At 38.5% G+C, this 19,115-nt stretch overlaps 1 protein-coding gene across 1 annotated transcript in view; it reads right to left on the reverse strand.

The window, feature by feature from the left end:
- Positions 1 to 1,748: 1,748 nt before the first annotated feature.
- The window catches only part of LOC102803156 (E3 ubiquitin-protein ligase rnf213-alpha-like), a 48,853-nt gene continuing 31,486 nt past the window's right edge, over positions 1,749 to 19,115 (reverse strand). Inside the window, exons 30-43 of the mRNA XM_085502431.1 lie at positions 18,925 to 18,959; positions 18,049 to 18,146; positions 16,657 to 16,813; positions 14,764 to 14,938; positions 14,209 to 14,303; positions 13,813 to 14,067; positions 13,448 to 13,589; positions 7,537 to 7,620; positions 6,853 to 7,033; positions 6,276 to 6,555; positions 5,503 to 5,688; positions 4,563 to 4,652; positions 3,845 to 4,029; positions 1,749 to 2,979 (exon numbers count right to left, since the gene is read on the reverse strand). Of these exons, the coding sequence (XP_085358557.1) occupies positions 2,823 to 2,979; positions 3,845 to 4,029; positions 4,563 to 4,652; positions 5,503 to 5,688; positions 6,276 to 6,555; positions 6,853 to 7,033; positions 7,537 to 7,620; positions 13,448 to 13,589; positions 13,813 to 14,067; positions 14,209 to 14,303; positions 14,764 to 14,938; positions 16,657 to 16,813; positions 18,049 to 18,146; positions 18,925 to 18,959 (2,120 nt within the window). The 3' untranslated portion in view covers positions 1,749 to 2,822. The remainder of the gene's footprint in view (positions 2,980 to 3,844; positions 4,030 to 4,562; positions 4,653 to 5,502; positions 5,689 to 6,275; positions 6,556 to 6,852; positions 7,034 to 7,536; positions 7,621 to 13,447; positions 13,590 to 13,812; positions 14,068 to 14,208; positions 14,304 to 14,763; positions 14,939 to 16,656; positions 16,814 to 18,048; positions 18,147 to 18,924; positions 18,960 to 19,115) is intronic.

The raw sequence follows: 19,115 nt of genomic DNA on the forward strand, positions 1-19,115 counted from the left end.
GGTCTTTAATGAGTGGAAATAAAACAAAACCAAATCAAGTGGTAATGTAGTCATGTTGATGAGGCCAGGACAAACCTAAATATGTAGTGGAACCAAGGCAGGGAAAACAAGTCATTGTCAATGACACGTCCCCGTTCCGTTCATATTTGAGTGACATATACATTCAAAGCAGATCATGACCGAAATGCACCTGCATATGTACAACACATTGTGCTAAATCTGAACAAAATCCATCCATGCATGACTGAGATCCGGTTCTGGAATTGTGAAAATACGTGATTTTGATGCATTTTCGGCCTTAAAATGGCCATCATTCCGCTATTGTTAAGCAGATCATGAAACAAATGCACATATCTATTTGTGACATGATGTACCATGTGTGTGTGAAGTTTGAACTTGATCAATCCAGACATGTCTTGGATACGGATCCAGAACTGAATTCTTTAACAAAATGGCCGACTGGCGGCCATTTCGAACTTGATCCGAAAAAAAAAAGACGTGCATCAAGGTCCTATTATGTTTAATGTATGTACCAAATTTGAACAAAATCCGTCCATGCATAACTGAGATCCGGGTCCGGAATGGTGAAAATGTGCGATATCAATGCATTTTCGGCCTTAAAGCGGCGGCCATTTGGCTATCGTTAATGAGATCATGAAACAAATGCACATGCATATTTGTAACATAATGTACCTTGTGTGTGTGAAGTTTGAACTCGATCAATCCAGGCATGTCTCAGATACGGATCCAGAACTGAATTCTTTAAAACAAAATGGCCGCCAGTCGGCCATTTCAAACCTGATCCAAAAAAAATGATGTGCATCAAGGTCCTATTATGTTTAATGTATGTACCGAATTTGATCAAAATCCGTCCATGCATATCCAAGATCCGGGTCCGTAATGGTGAAAATGTGCGATTTTGATGCATTTTCGGGCTTAAAATGGCCGCTATTCGGCTATCGTTAATCGGATCATGAAAAAAATTCATGTGCATATGTTCCATATAATGAACTTAATCGGTCCATGCATGTTCGAGATACAGGTGATCATGGACGCACGCATGGACGCACGCATGGACGCACGCACGGACGCACACAGGGCAAAACATAAGTCCCCGTTTTTGGACTACGTCCGAACGGGGACTAAAAATGCAGTATATCATGCATACAAGGATGAATAAGATTACCATGGACATACATTTACCTCTCCATGCAATAAAGATACATTTTTTTTTGATGAATATTTTGTTTGATGATTCACACTGCACATGAGCCATACTTATGCTTTATTAGTAACCTAAAATGTTGTACACATCTGAGGCTTCAGATGACTACCTCAGTCTTTAGCTCAACAAACATGAATATTAACATTATACATTTCTGAACCACACAAATTTAGGTTAGTGTGGTTGCAAGATATAGACTATCAAATCCATGACACTATTAACAAGAATATACAAACTTGTTCATTTGCCATAATGATGATGTACAAAAAGGGTAACAGACTATAGTTTTGACTGGTGTACATGGCAAAGCAGACACAACGGCATAGGTATAAGCACAATTTGTAGCACTTTTCCCCCACTTTAATAGGGCCTGGCCTGTGAAACCTCCAATAACACATTGAAGATATTGTCACAAAATGAACAATCTGACAGAGGTCCATTAAACATACTTGCATACAACGTATACAAGCAAATTTAGTTTTCAAGAGGAAGTAAAAAAAAACGTTTACCAAAAATGACCATATTTGCCATACAAGGTTTGTTTATTCAGGTCAGCATTAGCATCACGTAATTCCCAATAAAATAGTATTAACTCTCAACGGCGAGTGCTCTGGTGCATTTCCAGGATGATTCCAATGTGATTATTGACAATCATCTATACGAACATGTCCGCTGTTTCAATGGCCAAGCAACGATACTCAATCTGTATTACATAACAGAACAAGCACTAACTAATTTGGGAATTACACGCATTTGAATTCAGATTCCATTGGTCTTAGTATTGTGGCTTGCACATGCAATGATTTAGACAATATTTACAATACAAATTAATAATTAATAATTAGTAATTGTCTAGTGATGACATAAACTAATAATCTAGATGACAATCAAATAATATGTAAATATTATGCAAATTATTATCAAGAAAGATTTATCAACAATATATTCAACAGTATAATATTCAGAAATCTATTTCTTGTTATCATGTTAGTTATGTTATTATGCGGGTATATAATTAATTAAAAACACTATTTTGGTTCATATGATTTAAATCTCTCTTAAAAAAACACAAAAAGCCAACATCTTGTAAATAGACAAATGAGTTTGCAAAAAAGCTATTAAGTAGTTGATTAAGTTTCACATATCACATTCAATTATTTAAATTTACCCCCCCCCCCCAGGACATATGAAATGAGGGGGTTATAAACAAATAATTACACAAAATCCCAACGCGGTACATGCGTCTGTAAATAAACTAATTTCATCTGCATAAATGCATTATTTAAAGAATAGCAGGTTATAGTATATATGTATTAGATATTATACATATCACATGTTCAGAAGGTTATGACAACATTACAGTATAGTGCCATACCAAAGCAAACATGCAGTCTAGATATAAATTCTGTTTACCAAAACATAATAGAATATATGGTTTTCATTATGAAGATTACAATGAACATAATGAAATGGAAATCAATATATATAGCATGAAACTATCACTAAATAGAACAGAAATATTTGAAATAAACATCTTTTGGTCAAAAAAAATACAGAGAAAAAATCTGATAACTGTAATGTAATAAGACTGATGTTGTTAACGTCTATTTACATCTTTATGTTGGTATTTGATGACTTCTTCCCATGTACTCATGATATGTTTGATAAGGATGTCTTTCGGGAAATGTTCAACAAAGCCAGTGATTGGCTCACCATCCTTATTCTCAATGTAAACTGGTAGAATTTCAGACAACCTAGAAAAAAAATAAAAATATTGTTTTACATCAGTGACTAAGGTAAATTCAAAAGGAAGGTTGTGATTATAAGGAGAGTTCACCTTGACAGTTCTGACACTATCTGTTAAGATACTATGATACTGTGTGAATACTATGAGGTTATTACAAGGATACCTCAAAATATGCACGAAGACAATACAGTGGCAGTATCGATCGGATGTCGATACAACGGCGTACTGTCTGAGTGCATACTTTGAGGTATCCTTGTGATAACCTTAATATTATACATCTTTTCTTTCCAAGGATACATCATGGGATATGCCGATGTCCAAAAAGTTTAGAACAGAATCAGCGAACTTCTGTGTGCGAAGTCCTGTCAAACCCTGGTGGCAGCCATGTTTGTTTTTATTATTAGAGGATGCTTATGCAAGTAATCATTCCATATTTGGAATTCGCATTTTCATAATATGATAGGATGAAAATACCCTGTATAATACCGCAAAATTACGGCACACTGTAACTTATGGCGTTACAGTGACAGATGTATAATAATACTCTTTGATATCTAACATACAAACATTTCTACCTCAGCAATACTCATGCTGCTTCATAGATTGATTCAAAACTAATGATACACTATGATTCAATCCAAATAGAGAGTCGGGAAACCGACCAATTTGCTGACTAAATGCTCAACATGAACCAAAATCACACCCTCAGTGGTGAGCTTAAGAGAACATATACTGATTCATACTAGTATGACATGCCAATGGAAAGAAGTGCAGATATACTAGTATATGGCTGGATGCTGTAGTAATGAATGAAATGAATGCAGAACTTCTATATCTTACTGGGTACACATTTGTATAATAATGTTACTTACTTCCAGTTATCAACATCTTGTTGTTCATCTTGCATCAAGTTTTTCTGTTTCTCCAAACCAATAACGATATAATCATGTAATTCATTAACCAGTGCATCCACCTGTATATGTTGCAGGGCTTGTTGTAAATTCTCTATTTGTCCTTCAGTCAGTTGGTCTCTAAAATCCCGGATGTCAAATGGGTCCTATAGTAAACAAATACATTCAACTATTAATGTATTGCTGTTAAATGCTGCAGCATATTTAGGTCAGATATCCTTTTGGTTACATTGGACAATACATTTACATAATATGTGCTTACGTCCCACATAAAGAAGTTAGCACATGCAGAAAATGAACAGATTTGGTCCAGCTAGAGAGTTCTCAAATATGAATAAATTACAAGTCCCTGTTTCACACTTCTTTGTGCATAAAGGTTTCAACAAAATCTGTCCACATGTTGATTGTTAACAACATGCAACTACACTGATGACTATGTCAACATGGATAGAATTCTTTTAACTATGATCTTCCTTTTTCATTTCATTGCATGTAAGGCAAAAATAGTGCAGTTACTTTGGAAACCATTTATAAATCAAAATAACTTGCCAAAGATTATTAAGACTTCCCACCCAATGATTACAAAAAAAAAAAAAAAAACTGTTTGGAAGGGGTCAATAAGACTTGAGCAATGGGCCTTGTATGAAATTTAGCTAATGCAATGTACAATTAAAATTACCTGGGAATTGAGGGTCAGTCTTCTCGCTTTTTCCACAGCTAATAGTTGCCATAGAGACAGAATATGCTTCAGCTGACAAGAGTGTCTCACCTATGATATAAAAAGTTAGATTTGTGTATTGATTCACAACATAAATACACCAGTTCTACCATTAAACACATTGCCATATATGGTGAAAAATTAATTGTTAATTACATAATATATAGATAGCACACATCAAGTATGAGAAAATAAGTATGAATACTTAATGAAAATATAGTATTAAAACACAGACAGATACCATACAGAGGGCTGGTTGAATTCCATCAGAATAGTGCATATATTACTGTTACAGTAACAAAATCCAAATGTATTGTTTACCGACATACGTGAGGTCATGTTTTGAGAATATATCAGAAAATTGAGTTGCACACTTTTTGAAAATGGTTGCAGCTTGGAGACGGGCGGATATGAGTTACTCTGCACTATGTGCAAGGTTGCTTAGGAGGGCATTAAGCCAGAAGCACAAGCGAAAGCTTTGAAGAAAGAAGAAACTTTTTTCAAAAGTTAATGCATGGAAGGATGGAAAACCTGACAAAAAAGACAAAAAAGTTATGTTAATGAAGTGTGTGTGTATAAATTCATAATTATTCTGATGTAGAACCTGTGATGCTTAGAAGATTAGATAAGATTCAACACAAGTGAAAACAAGTCAATATATTGTTAAATTGTGGTAAAAATAAATAAAGGTAAAGTTTGTATTGACTTAAAAAAACAAAAAACAAAAACAATATCCAAATATCTTTTGAAATAGTCACGATTTATGGCCACGATCTGTCTTCAATAATTATTGGTGAATAGCAGGCTTCATACTGATTTACTTTCTTCAAGAAAATGACTGATAAAATTTTTGACCTTATTTGTATTATTCATCGTCATTGAAATTTAGATCATAATGTACCTTCATATTCTCTTTGTCCATCTTCAACGTATCCACCAAGTATTTGATGATGTACATATCAGCTTTTCCACCTGATGATGCTAAGAATCCAATAGCAATGTCCAGGCATGCCAAAGAGTCACATACATCAGTCAAGGATTTCATTTCTGTTACTATCTGGTGCTGAATGGCTTTAGACAGGGATTCCTGTAATTACAATGAATAGTACATGTATTGATAGTAGAGAAATCAACATACCGATAGTGTACCGTAATGCATATTCTATGTACATTTAATTTGAGGAGAGGCAAATTTCTTGAATTCTGAGAAAATTAAAGTTTTACTATTATTTCTAATCCCCAAAAAAATTTGTTATTTTTTGGCCAAAATGCAAATATATTTCCTATTGACGGTTTGAAAACATTTTTGAAATGAAGAAAAGATGAAAAATTTATTTTGTGAAATGTGACAAAACTTAACGTTGGCATTCACCTTGGTGACTTCAGATAGGTTGACAGGAATATCAGGTTTGAAGGGCCTATAAAGGGCGATTGTTTGAAATATTCATCTCATATGCATAAATTAATATTCATGAGCAATGAAATCCTCTTCTTTTCAATAAAATTGTGCCAAAATGCTTTCTATTAGCATGCATGATAGTTCTAAATTGACTGATTGATATTTCAATGACTTAGAAACGTTCCACCCAGATTGGATGGCGCCCTCTCATGCCAATCCCCTCTGGTAAACAGTTTGAGATACTAGAAATATTTAATTGAATGTTGATTACATACTTGTTGTATCCTATTACGCAGTGATTCAAATACTGCAGCATCTCTAGAATCCTGACGGAACACAAGCTGTTCTATCTTTCTCTTTATCTTGGCTTTCCCATGAATGAATCTCTCTTCCAGCTGTCTTTCCAGACCACTTAGATTATATTCCACCAGCGTGCCATGTCCAACTTGAAGTGAATAACTACAATGGGACAGCACTATAGGAAGGAGATCTTTCTCTGGATCATAAGCAATGAGATGTGCTGGCGTCAAGTCACATGGCAGAATCTCATCATCACTAGATTTATAAAATGAAACATTTACAGGACTGGTTATTTTCATTTGTTCATGCCCAGATATCTACATCATTGTTTTATTTAGAAGTGGAGCAAAAAATGTTATTAACAACACAATGACATTATATGGTAATTAACTATTGACAGACAGCTATGATATACATGTACCTTGTCTGTTTCATTGTAGATGTCAGACATATAAATTAATCCATGAATTTCTTTTTCCTAACAGGAACTAAGAACAAATGCACCAATTGATTCTCCAGAAAGTGATATACATGAATGATTACACTACTTGCCTACTATCCACTTTGCGTATTCTGACGTATTGGTCAATAAATTCATTCTGCGTAATGATCAGGAAATCTACCAATGCAGTAGAACAGACTCCATCAGCTTTCCTGGTTGGTAACACCATAGCTATACTACTATTCTCATCTATTGGTTGACTGCATAGCTCTTTACTAACATATAAGCCACCTTGAAAGCAACAATTTTATTGTGTCAGTGTCAAGTTGCTTGAAGTATAAACCGTTTTAATTTGGATGCTATAAATTTCCACGATTTTGTAATTTTGAGGTTATTGAATAAATAAATGATATTTAATGTACACTGCTATAAAATATTACAATATTTAACGGCTTATCAAAAATACCGGTACTTTGCTTGTGATTTAGTGGTCGATAGTACCATATTTGTTCTATTAAAAGTGCATCTCCAATAGAAGAAAATACTGCTGTATAATTAAACATGCATTTAGAAAAAGAATCCTCTTGGCTGCAGAAATATGTTGAAATTGGTGTCTTGTACTATTTTACAAAATGTACATTTGTGAAAGATTTTGAATTAAAGCCAGACAGCGTGTTTTAAATTAGAGATGTTATACAGTTTAAAAACCTTATTTCGAAACTCAAATTTAATAAGGATAATTCGTGGTTCACATACTTTACATATTTTCAAAAGAACAAATGACTGAAACTCACCATAGTTAGCTATTTCATTCCTGACAAGATTCCAAGCTAGACTGAAACTCTTGATAAGTCTTGTGTATTTGTCACGAACATGACCTAAAACAACATGTGGAAGAATAAGTTTGTCCCTCATCAGGTTGCCTTGTTGATACCGACTTCCTGACTATAACTATTTTTTCACTTCTTGATTCTATATTTCGAGCATATACAGTTATTTATAATATAATACAAAATAACATTTTTCAGTTATTTTCACAATTTACAATATGATAAATCTATTTCACTTCTTAATACTACGATTACACACCAGTGTAATCGGTGTTAATGCAGGGGAATGACCATCTGCCCTCTCTAGGCCAACCCATAACATGTCTTGACATCATGTTGCTTTGCCATTCATTCAGTGTTTAATCAAGTTCAATATTATATAACATTATATAACAACATTAATATTGTTTCTGTGAACCCTGACATTTAAGTTCTGCTTTACATAATCCTGCTTAATATTCAAACCTTAGCGTCACCAAGTTGCCTTGCGTACATAGCTGCAATGAGACTAGCATTCTCGTTCCTGCAAGCAGCCTGCTTACAACTCGTCATTTTGCTCCGATAATTCTCATCCTTCGTTCACCGATCAACATCTCAACGACGTTATTATGGGCAAGTCTAAAGTTACACGAAAGTCCGGTCGCACCACTCGCACGCCTGCTCGTTTCTCTACAACGGAAGAGCAACCCATACAACCCCGAGTATCAAGAAATAGGTCCGCAACATCGTGTGACCTTCCAAGTAACATCGACATCTTGATCAGCGAAAAAATAGCCTCTGCACTGGCTAACATACAGCCGCAGAGCCAACCTCATGTTCTGCTTCAAGCAAGTTCCGCTGCTGCACGTACAGAAAATTCCGCAGCGAATACTGTTAATACTTCCAGTTCTGGCTTACTATCTCCGGGTAGCCTATCTCCAGCGTCGGTCATTGCAGTCAGTACCGCTCAAGCCATGGCTCAACAAGGTAACCAGCACCCCATCGAATCAACGATCGTCTCCACTAATCCTACATGTCAACAAACTGCCGCCATTACAAGCTTTCACCCGGATGTTCATGGATTGGCCGTTGATGGCGCTGTGCATAACAACAACTTACCAAGCATGGCGGCGGCCACTCGCACGAATTTCCACAACCTCGACGCGATGACACATCCGACCATTTCTCCAGCTACTCGCATACCACCAGCCAATCTCCACTTGCCTTACGTGGACTCAGCTCTTCTTTCATCGCTATCAAACAAGGGTAAGTTCATCGAATTAAGTGATTTACACCCTGATTCTTTGAAACCAACCAACATTCAGAACAGAAAGACGCACATCTCCGTCGACCCCAATGAACCGGAATCCTTGATTACGTACACCACCCAGAGCAAACGTAAAAACATTGACTCCTTCGCTACTTGGGCACAGTGTTTTGCAATATTTCAGGCATACAGAGAATTCTACTTTCCGGAAGAACGCATTCATTTGTCGAACTACTTGGGCTACATCGCATCAAAAGCAGAAATCTACAAGCCTGAAGCCTGGTTGGGTTATGACAAGGCCTTCCGCCTAAATGCTGCACGGTACCCTGAAACTGTCAACTGGAGTCTACCAAGCCCTTCTTTGGATTTTGTTCATTTCCAGCAGCATCCACATCTCATAATCCCTTCATGCTTCCTATGTGGTCAAAAGGGTCACAAGAAAACAGATTGTAGTAGGTATACTACCGACACAACTGCTTCACCAAATCCTTACTACTGGAGTAAGAATAAACAACGCTCACACATCGACTCTAATGTTATCACTGGGCAATCACCACCGATCTGCAGAGATTTCAATCGTAATAATTGCAGTACTCCCTGCCAAAATGGTCGTCTGCATAAATGTTATACATGCTCCGCTACAGACCATGGTGCCTTATCACACAACACCAAAGAAAAACGACAGCCATTTCCACCACAGCCCTTTCGAACACATCATAACCAAAACCAGCACAATCCGAACTTTATTCCCGTCAACTCCACTCCGAATTAGTAACTTCGCTGCTGAACTCCAGACTCATCCAGACAAAACATTCGTAGCCACACTACTCCACGACCTATCACATGGCTGTAATCTCGGTTTCAATGGTCATCACCACAGCAGATACACTCGCAATGCAAAATCAGCTCACATCAACCCGGATGTCATCACTGCATCAATTCTCAAAGAAATCTCACATGGCCACACCATTGGACCTTTTCGCACTCCCCCATTAGCAAACTTCGTAGTAAACTCCCTTGGACTTCGACCAAAGAAAACAGGGGGCCCCTGCATAATAATGGATCTTTCACAACCAACTCATGATAGTGTGAACAGTCATATTGACAAGGACAGCTACACCTTACGATATTCAACCGTGGATGATGCAACAACAATTATCCAGCGACATGGCAGAGGCTCTCTCCTTGCAAAGATCGACCTCAAGCATGCCTTTCGACTTTGCCCAGTCAGGAGAAATGACTGGCACCTACTTGGCTTTAAATGGCTAGGTTACTATTTCTTCGACTGCGTACTTCCCTTCGGTCTTCGTTCAGCGCCATATTTATTCAACCAAATTGCCAAGGCTATCAAATGGATTATCTGTCACCGAGCCCAAACTGAAGACCTCATTCATTATTTGGATGACTACCTCGCAATTGGTTCGACCAACACTGACAACTGCCAGAAATTGATGAACACTATGCTCCATGTATGCCAATTACTAGGTGTACCTGTAGCAAGGGAGAAAGTTGAAGGGCCCTCTACTAATCTGACATTCCTTGGTGTAGAATTGGATACAATTAACATGAGTATATCTCTACCTCATGATAAACTCACAGATATCCTCCAAACCTTACCCACATGGCTGGAAAGGCTCAACTGCACTAAGCGTGAGCTCCTTTCCCTCATAGGAACATTGAGCTTTGCCTGCAAATGTATACCCGCCGGACGTATTTTTCTTCGTCGAATGATAGATGTCAGCACAACCACTACCAACATTAATGGTATCATAACGTTGACAAATGACTTTCGCCAGGATGTAAAGTGGTGGCTAGAATTTCTACCTACATGGAACGGAACTGCTTCTTTCCTATCTCCAACATGGTCTCAATCCCCTGAACTTGAACTGTTTACGGATGCATCTGGGTCACTAGGATGTGGTGGCTACTATTCAGGCCACTGGTTCACCATCACCTGGAAGGAAAACCTGTCAACATCAATCGCCTGGAAAGAACTATATCCGATAATGGTAGCATGCTCAATTTGGGGGCATCTTTGGCATGGCCGCAGAGTGCTCTTCCATTGTGACAATGAATCGGTGGTGAATATTTGGCAGAAGGGATCATCACGCTGTTCACTGATAATGCACCTTGTTCGGCGAATATTCTTTGTGGCTGCCCAAAGTAACTTTCATGTGAAAATTGTGCACCTTAGTGGCATTGATAACTCTATCGCTGATGCACTTTCTCGTTTACAGATGGGCAGGTTCAGGAAGCTAGCACCAGGCGCCGACAGCGACCCCATGATTATCCCAACCATACTGCTGCCAGAGAACACCTTTCACCCGGATCAGAGTTACATTCACTAGTAAAGCAGGCTACCACCTTCATTCGCAACAGCATAGCAGACTCAACACGCAAAACATACCAGGTCGGTCAATCTCAGTATAAACATTTCTGTCACCATTACATGCTAGAAGCCCTGCCCTTAAAGCAGGACACAACAGTACTCTTTGTCACCCATCTAGTGCAAAGAGGTCTTTCATATAAAAGTATCAAGGTGTACTTGGCTGCGATCATCCACATGCATACTGAACTTGGGTTCGCCGATAACGTTTCGGACAACACACTACTGTACCGTACCCTTCGGGGCATTAAAAGGACCATCGGCGACACTACACGCCGCAGACTGCCAATAACAATCGAAATTATGAGAAAGTTGAAGACAGCTCTCAGATTGCACCCGTCTATCCATCGACGGGATAAACTCATGCTATGGTCAGCGTTCACGCTGGCATTTCTCGGCTTCCTCAGAGTGAGCGAGTTCGCATCCACGCCCGGTTACCAGGATGACCGAATACTGCGGGAATGTGACATCGTTTTATCAACGGAACTACAGGTGACCCTGAGGTCATCTAAGATGGACCCTTTCCGCCATGGTTGTATCGTAAAAATTGCTTCCTCACAGACTTCTGTCTGTGCCGTTACTGCTTATACCAAATACCGCACTTTCCACCCTGTGGAACCATCAGAGCCAGCCTTTCAGTTCGTTGGTGGCGAAGCCCTCACTTGCCACAACCTGACCACACATCTGCGAGACTTGTTGTCACGTTCACATGTACAACAAGTGAACTTGTATACAACCCACAGCTTCCGTCGAGGGGCAGCAACTTCAGCAGCGGAAGCAAATATACCGGATTGGCTAATCAAAACCCTAGGGAGATGGAGAAGCGACGCCTACCAAATATACATCACAACACCAGAATCAACTCTACGAGCTGTTCCGCGTCTCCTCACTGGACACTGAACTTTTAATTCCTACCTACTACATATGAGACATTTATTAAACATGTACATTTTAGTGCATTCACCGAACTTTTATTCGTTAAGTACTTTCGTTACAATGTGTCATGATTATGTGTTATGGTGCTGGTATTCATTATGCACATGTCTTCAATAAGTCTTTATCAGAATCGTTGTCGTTAGCTCGGTCTCGTATTTCGTTATTGCTGATGACAATTTGAGATTTTGCTTTCCATGTAAATGTATTATCCACATATTGCCTTCCCATGCTTGCTTTCACGTATACCATTGAGCCGAATAATTTATTGAATTGCTTTTTATTTGTGATTTACTCGCTGCTAATTTGGGGGGTCGCCATCGCAGTGCATGCTGGCTCCGCTCATGTACCACGCTGCCCCTCTCCAGGGGCCAAGTCAAACAGCCAGACTTGCCCCTGGGGACTGGTATCCGCGACGACGCATGGGTGGAGACCTCTGCGGTGGCAGTCTTCAGTCAAGTACCACGTTACCCTCTACTGACGTGATTCGAATCTGAGAATCGCGTCAAGAGACAGGTCGCCAAGACGCTTGCGCTGAAGTCCTGCACCCCCCTCACGTTTTCACGCCAACCTTGTGTGTCTGTGTCATTTCATTGCATTAATACTACGATTACACACCAGTGTAATCGGTGTTAATGCAGGGGAATGACCATCTGCCCTCTCTAGGCCAACCCATAACATGTCTTGACATCATGTTGCTTTGCCATTCATTCAGTGTTTAATCAAGTTCAATATTATATAACATTATATAACAACATTAATATTGTTTCTGTGAACCCTGACATTTAAGTTCTGCTTTACATAATCCTGCTTAATATTCAAACCTTAGCGTCACCAAGTTGCCTTGCGTACATAGCTGCAATGAGACTAGCATTCTCGTTCCTGCAAGCAGCCTGCTTACAAATCGTCATTTTCCCACCCACCCAACCCTTTTGGGTACAATGATTGTAAAAAATTTACCGTGCTTCAATTTTGCAATAAAGCTTGTGCGGGGGGGTCGCCATCGCAGTGCATGCTGGCTCCGCTCATGTACCACGCTGCCCCTTTCCAGGGGCCAAGTCAAACAGCCAGACTTGCCCCTGGGGACTGGTATCCGCGACGACGCATGGGTGGAGACCTCTGCGGTGGCAGTCTTCAGTCAAGTACCACGTTACCCTCTACTGACGTGATTCGAATCTGAGAATCGCGTCAAGAGACAGGTCGCCAAGACGCTTGCGCTGAAGTCCTGCACCCCCCTCACGTTTTCACGCCAACCTTGTGTGTCTGTGTCATTTCTTTGCATTAACAAGGTTTTTCTATGTATTACCTACCTCTTGGCAACTTATTCAGGAATTTACCAATCTTTAAGTTAGTTGCTTCATGAATATCAATATTTCTATGATATTCATCTATTAATAGTTGTTGTAAATGCACAATATCAGGTAAGTACTTTAATGCACGTAATTTATATTCCTGAAATAAGATGACATTTATAAAAGTTGATAAAAATCTTAGGATTTGGGAGGAAGAATAATTGTGTTATCTTGTTGATGTAACTGACTGATAACTTTATTATTATTTCATCACGTTATATCTATGACAATGAAGCTCACTTTAGGAGGTTTAAGTACATTGATACCATGTATGGTAATTGAAACACAAGAGAGAAAAAACAATTTATAATTCTACAACTTGCCTTATCGAGGAATTCTTGAAGAATAGGGAAATGTTTCTTGCATCCAGCGGTGTTCTCTTGTAAAGCATGTGTAAGATGTTCAATTGTAACTCTAGATCTGTATCTCCACACAGTAGGTACATTGTACAAGGACTTAATTGTCAACTTTTCAGAAGGTGGATCTACCTCGTATAAAAGTCTCAATAATGGATTGTTACCGAGCCGTTTATCATTCTGAACTTTATGATTGGCTACTTGTAATTTTCGAGCTAAATCCTAGGAAAAAGAAATGTTGAATCTTAGAAGACTATTTGAGGAGCTCTTTAACAGAGCAAATATGGTAAATAATCGTGATAAATATCTCATAGTTTGTGAAATAATGAGAATTTTTCACACAATAAATAAAACAAAACTCACTTCAACAACTGGACTGATATAGGAACGTGTGAATATGTCTTCCCAGTTAGCTCTAGACTTCTTGGTCTTCAGATGTCCATCAAAATGTTGACCATCTGATGTAACAGCATTGGAATAAAATTATATTAAGCACATGACTAGAATTCACATTACAAGGGGAACACTCTCTGATTGCAAATAAAGTGTCACCCCTGGCTGCTACATCACTGAGAACTGACTCATGAGGGAAAGGATGTCAATTTTACAACCAGTCATTCACAAGTCCAGTTTTCCACAAGTTGAATCCATTTAGACATACTTGTTTATTGTTCCACAGTGATATCTTGAAAAAGTATGTATATGGTATTCCATGCATGTATTCTACATTTTGTATAATATCAAGTTAAAATATGGATGCCTACAATACATAATAACAGCATGCCTAGAACAAAACTGAACACAGTAAAATATCAGCCTAAAACTATTTAGTCTGGCTGACTGAATGTGAACAATAGTTGATCAAAATAGAAACACCATGATATGAAATGTATAATCTAAAACATTCCATAATGTTACCTAGTGGTTTTTCTTTCAGTATTCTATGGAGCACCATATGTACTGTCAAAGCTGCATCATCAACACTTTTACCACTAGATCTAGACAGCAGATGAAGATCACACTGAAGATGTTGCCATAGAAACGGGTTGACTCCATTAGGATTGATGGCAGGGTGAATTGCAGCTGAAACATCCTGCAATATAAGATGAATTATATTGAACCGATTTGTTATTTTGTCTTTGCATTAATGAAAAAAATCCAGCAAATAAAACATCAGCACAAGAATGGTTAATTTGGTGACTCCTACATACATAAATGCACACTAATACTTTGTGACTTGGTAGCTCCTGCCAACATAGATGTACACTTACCTTTAATGACTAGGTATCTCCTGCCAACATAGATGTACACTTACCTTTAATGACTAGGTATCTCCTGCCAACATAGATGTACACTTACCTTTAATGACTAGGTATCTCCTGCCAACATAGATGTACACTTACCCTTGATGACTAGGTATCTCCTGGCAACATAGATGTACACTTACCCTTGATGACTAGGTATCTCCTGGCAACATAGATGTACACTTACCCTTGGTGACTTGGTATCTCCTGCCAACATAGATGTATACTTACCCTCGATGACTTGGTAGCTCCTGCCAACATAGATGTACACTTACCCTTGATGACTTGGTATCTCCTGCCAACATAGATGTATACTTACCCTTGATGACTTGGTATCTCCTGCCAACATAGATGTACACTTATCCTTGATGACTAGGTATCTCCTGGCAACATAGATGTACACTTACCCTTGATGACTAGGTATCTCCTGGCAACATAGATGTACACTTACCCTTGGTGACTTGGTAGCTCCTGCCAACATAGATGTATACTTACCCTTGATGACTTGGTAGCTCCTGCCAACATAGATGTACACTTACCTATGGTGACTAGGTATCTCGTGCCAACATAGATGTACACTTACCCTTGGTGACTTGATATCTCCTGCCAACATAAATGTATACTTACCCTCGATGACTTGGTAGCTCCTGCCAACATAGATGTACACTTACCCTTGATGACTTGGTATCTCCTGCCAACATAGATGTATACTTACCCTTGGTGACTTGGTAGCTCCTGGCAACATAGATGTACACTTACCCTTGATGACTTGGTATCTCCTGCCAACATAGATGTACACTTATCCTTGATGACTTGGTATCTCCTGCCAACATAGATGTACACTTACCCTTGATGACTTGGTATCTCCTACCAACATAGATGTACAATTACCCTTGATGACTTGGTAGCTCCTGCCAACATAGATTTATACTTACCCTTGATGACATGGTAGCTCCTGCCAACATAAATGTACACTTACCCTTGATGACTTGGTATCTCCTGCCAACATAGATGTACACTTACTCTTGGTGACTTGGTAGCTCCTGGCAACATAGAAGTACACTTACCCTTGATGACTTGGTATCTCCTGCCAACATAGATGTACACTTACCCTTGGTGACTTGGTAGCTCCTGCCAACATAGATGTATACTTACCCTTGATGACTTGGTAGCTCCTGCCAACATAGATGTACACTTACCTATGGTGACTAGGTATCTCGTGCCAACATAGATGTACACTTACCCTTGGTGACTTGGTGGCTCCTGCCAATAGAGATGTACCCTTATCCTTGATGACTTGGTATCTCCTGCCAACATAGATGTACACTTACCCTTGGTGACTTGGTGGCTCCTGCCAATATAGATGTACACTTACCCTTGGTGACTTGGTGGCTCCTGCCAACATAGATGTACACTTACCCTTGGTGACTAGGTGGCTCCTGCCAACATAGATGTACACTTACCCTTGGTTACTAGGTATTTCCTGCCAACATAGATTTACACTTACCTTTGGTGACTTGGTGGCTCCTGCCAACATAGATGCGTGCATAAGAAGTCTGACAATAGCAGTAGCTACAGGTGGCATTTGTCTTTCAGGTATGGGCAATTCATTGTGTCTCTTTTCTGGTGCACCAAGAATATGACCAGTTTGTGTTGCATCTTGCCTAAAAATAGAAATCAATCAATAACAAGTCATTGAAAAATGACACAGTCCCCGTTAAGTTCTCTTTGTGCTCGCCACATTAAAGCGGAGGGGTTGTCGCGAGCGTGTCCTTGAAACTTGAGTTCCAAGTGGCGTATACACAGATTGTTTATTTACATCAAAACACGTGTTTCGTGTCATAGTAATATGGCCAAAATAAAAACAGCCATTATTCAGCCATCTTTGATCTGATTATGAAACACACTGATATGTATGATGTATGTGCCAAATACGAATGAAAATGGTACACAAATTGTGGAAATATAGTAGTAAGGCCAAAAAGTCAGATGGCTGTCAATCGGCCATCCTTGACCAGATTTTGAAACAAATTGTCATGGACATGCATCCTAACATGTATAAAGTACATGTATGTGCCAAATTTGAATGAAAACTGACAGAGCACGTCCAAGATACTGCATAAAAAAACAAAAACAAGATGCCTGCCAGTCGACCATCTTTGATCCAATTGCGAAATAAATCGTCATGGACATGTATTCTAACATGTATAATCTATGTACCAAGTTTGAATGAAAACTGACAAAGCATGTCCAAAATACAACATTTTCAAAAAACAAGATGGCTGCCAGTCGACCATTTTGAATCGAATCGCTAAGCCACTGCATGTGCATATGTCCCACATAAAGTACTAGGCACATGCAAAGAATGAGTGGAATCGGTCCAAGGGATTCTGAGATATGACTCCGGATGGTCGCACGCACGGACGGACAGACGGACGGAGACCGAATGAATGGAATCGGTCCAAGGGTTTCTGCAGTACAAGAAAACAGAGACTAATATCACATACTATAATAGAACCACTGCATACACTAACATTGAAAGGACAGAAGGGAAAAGTTACAGAGCATGATACATGTTAAAGCCAAGTTTTTAGAAAACTAAATATGAACAAGACTAAAACAAATAAGCATTGACAAAGCACAGTTCCTGTTTGGTGTTACCGGTAGTTGATCTCATTGAATGAAATAAAATTTGTATAACTTTCAATGTTTTAACACATTGACAAATGTAGCTGCATATGCCTTCCATAACCTATGAAATAACACTTGTATAGACTCCAATATGGTAATAAGAATGAATTAACAACCCTATTGCTAACAATGAAAAAGATCATTATTAATTTTTTCAACACCACTCATTACATTTTAATTTTTTGAGAGGCAATAAAATAAATCTTACTGTCTGGCTTGTCTGTTTCCTTGTTCAAGTTTGTAACCCTGTCCACCAATAGGAACATTACAGTCTCGACATCGACTTACACTAGCAGGGTTACCACACTGTAATAATAATAACATAGTAGTTAAATATTACAACTGCATATCATAAAACAGGAAATGGTAAAAACATACTTAACATAAAGAATAGTATCTTATACTGAACAGTATCTTATCAATTTAAACTAACATTAATGCATGCATCAATCCATAGGAACAACTTTTGAAATATACAAGGAGCAGTGCAAAACAAAATAGCATGATTATGCATCAGCATAGTCTGTGTTAATGCTGGGCAACGATGCCTAGTCTTAATCCCTAACACATGACATCAACGTGTGCCCCCATTCATAAACATGTGACCTTTCATCTCGTACATGTCTTGCCCGTGCTATTTCCATTCACATGCATATTCTAAGCTTGTACTCTTGTGCCTTGTGAAAATAAATGGTTTTCCAGTATGGCATTAAAGTATCAACAGGGGTGAAACTGAGCATGATACTATTATATCAACCTATACATCATCTGAAAGCTTACATATAATCGAATACACTGGTGCATGCGCTTGTCTCAAGAATGATCTGATGGTCAATTTTGCTATTACGATTTTCAACAATTTCAACTTTTGAAAACATGAAAAGGATGGAAGAGAAGAGATAGATAGATAGATAGATAGATAGATAGATAGAAAAAGAGGGGATAGAATGAAAGAGAAGGGAGAGAGGAGGGGAGATAGAAAGAAAGACAGGAGAAAAGAAAGGAAAGAGACACACGGACTGACTCATCTATCATACCATCTTACATACTTGCATTCTGATACTATATTTAATATGTAACTTACATCTCCTATAGTGTATGGATGTCCATTCTGGCATTCTGTCAAACAAAACAACATGGAAATACTAAGTAAAAGGGAATTATGACCAAGCAGTTTATTATTTCTGCCAAAGATGTTATGTTTTTTGCCAGCGTTTGTTTTCTGTTTGACTGTAGACAGAATAACTCCATATGTTATGAAATGATTCTTCTAGA

This window comes from Saccoglossus kowalevskii, chromosome 8 (genome assembly GCF_978046115.1).
Source record: "Saccoglossus kowalevskii chromosome 8, keSacKowa6.1, whole genome shotgun sequence".
Taxonomy (NCBI): domain Eukaryota; kingdom Metazoa; phylum Hemichordata; class Enteropneusta; family Harrimaniidae; genus Saccoglossus; species Saccoglossus kowalevskii.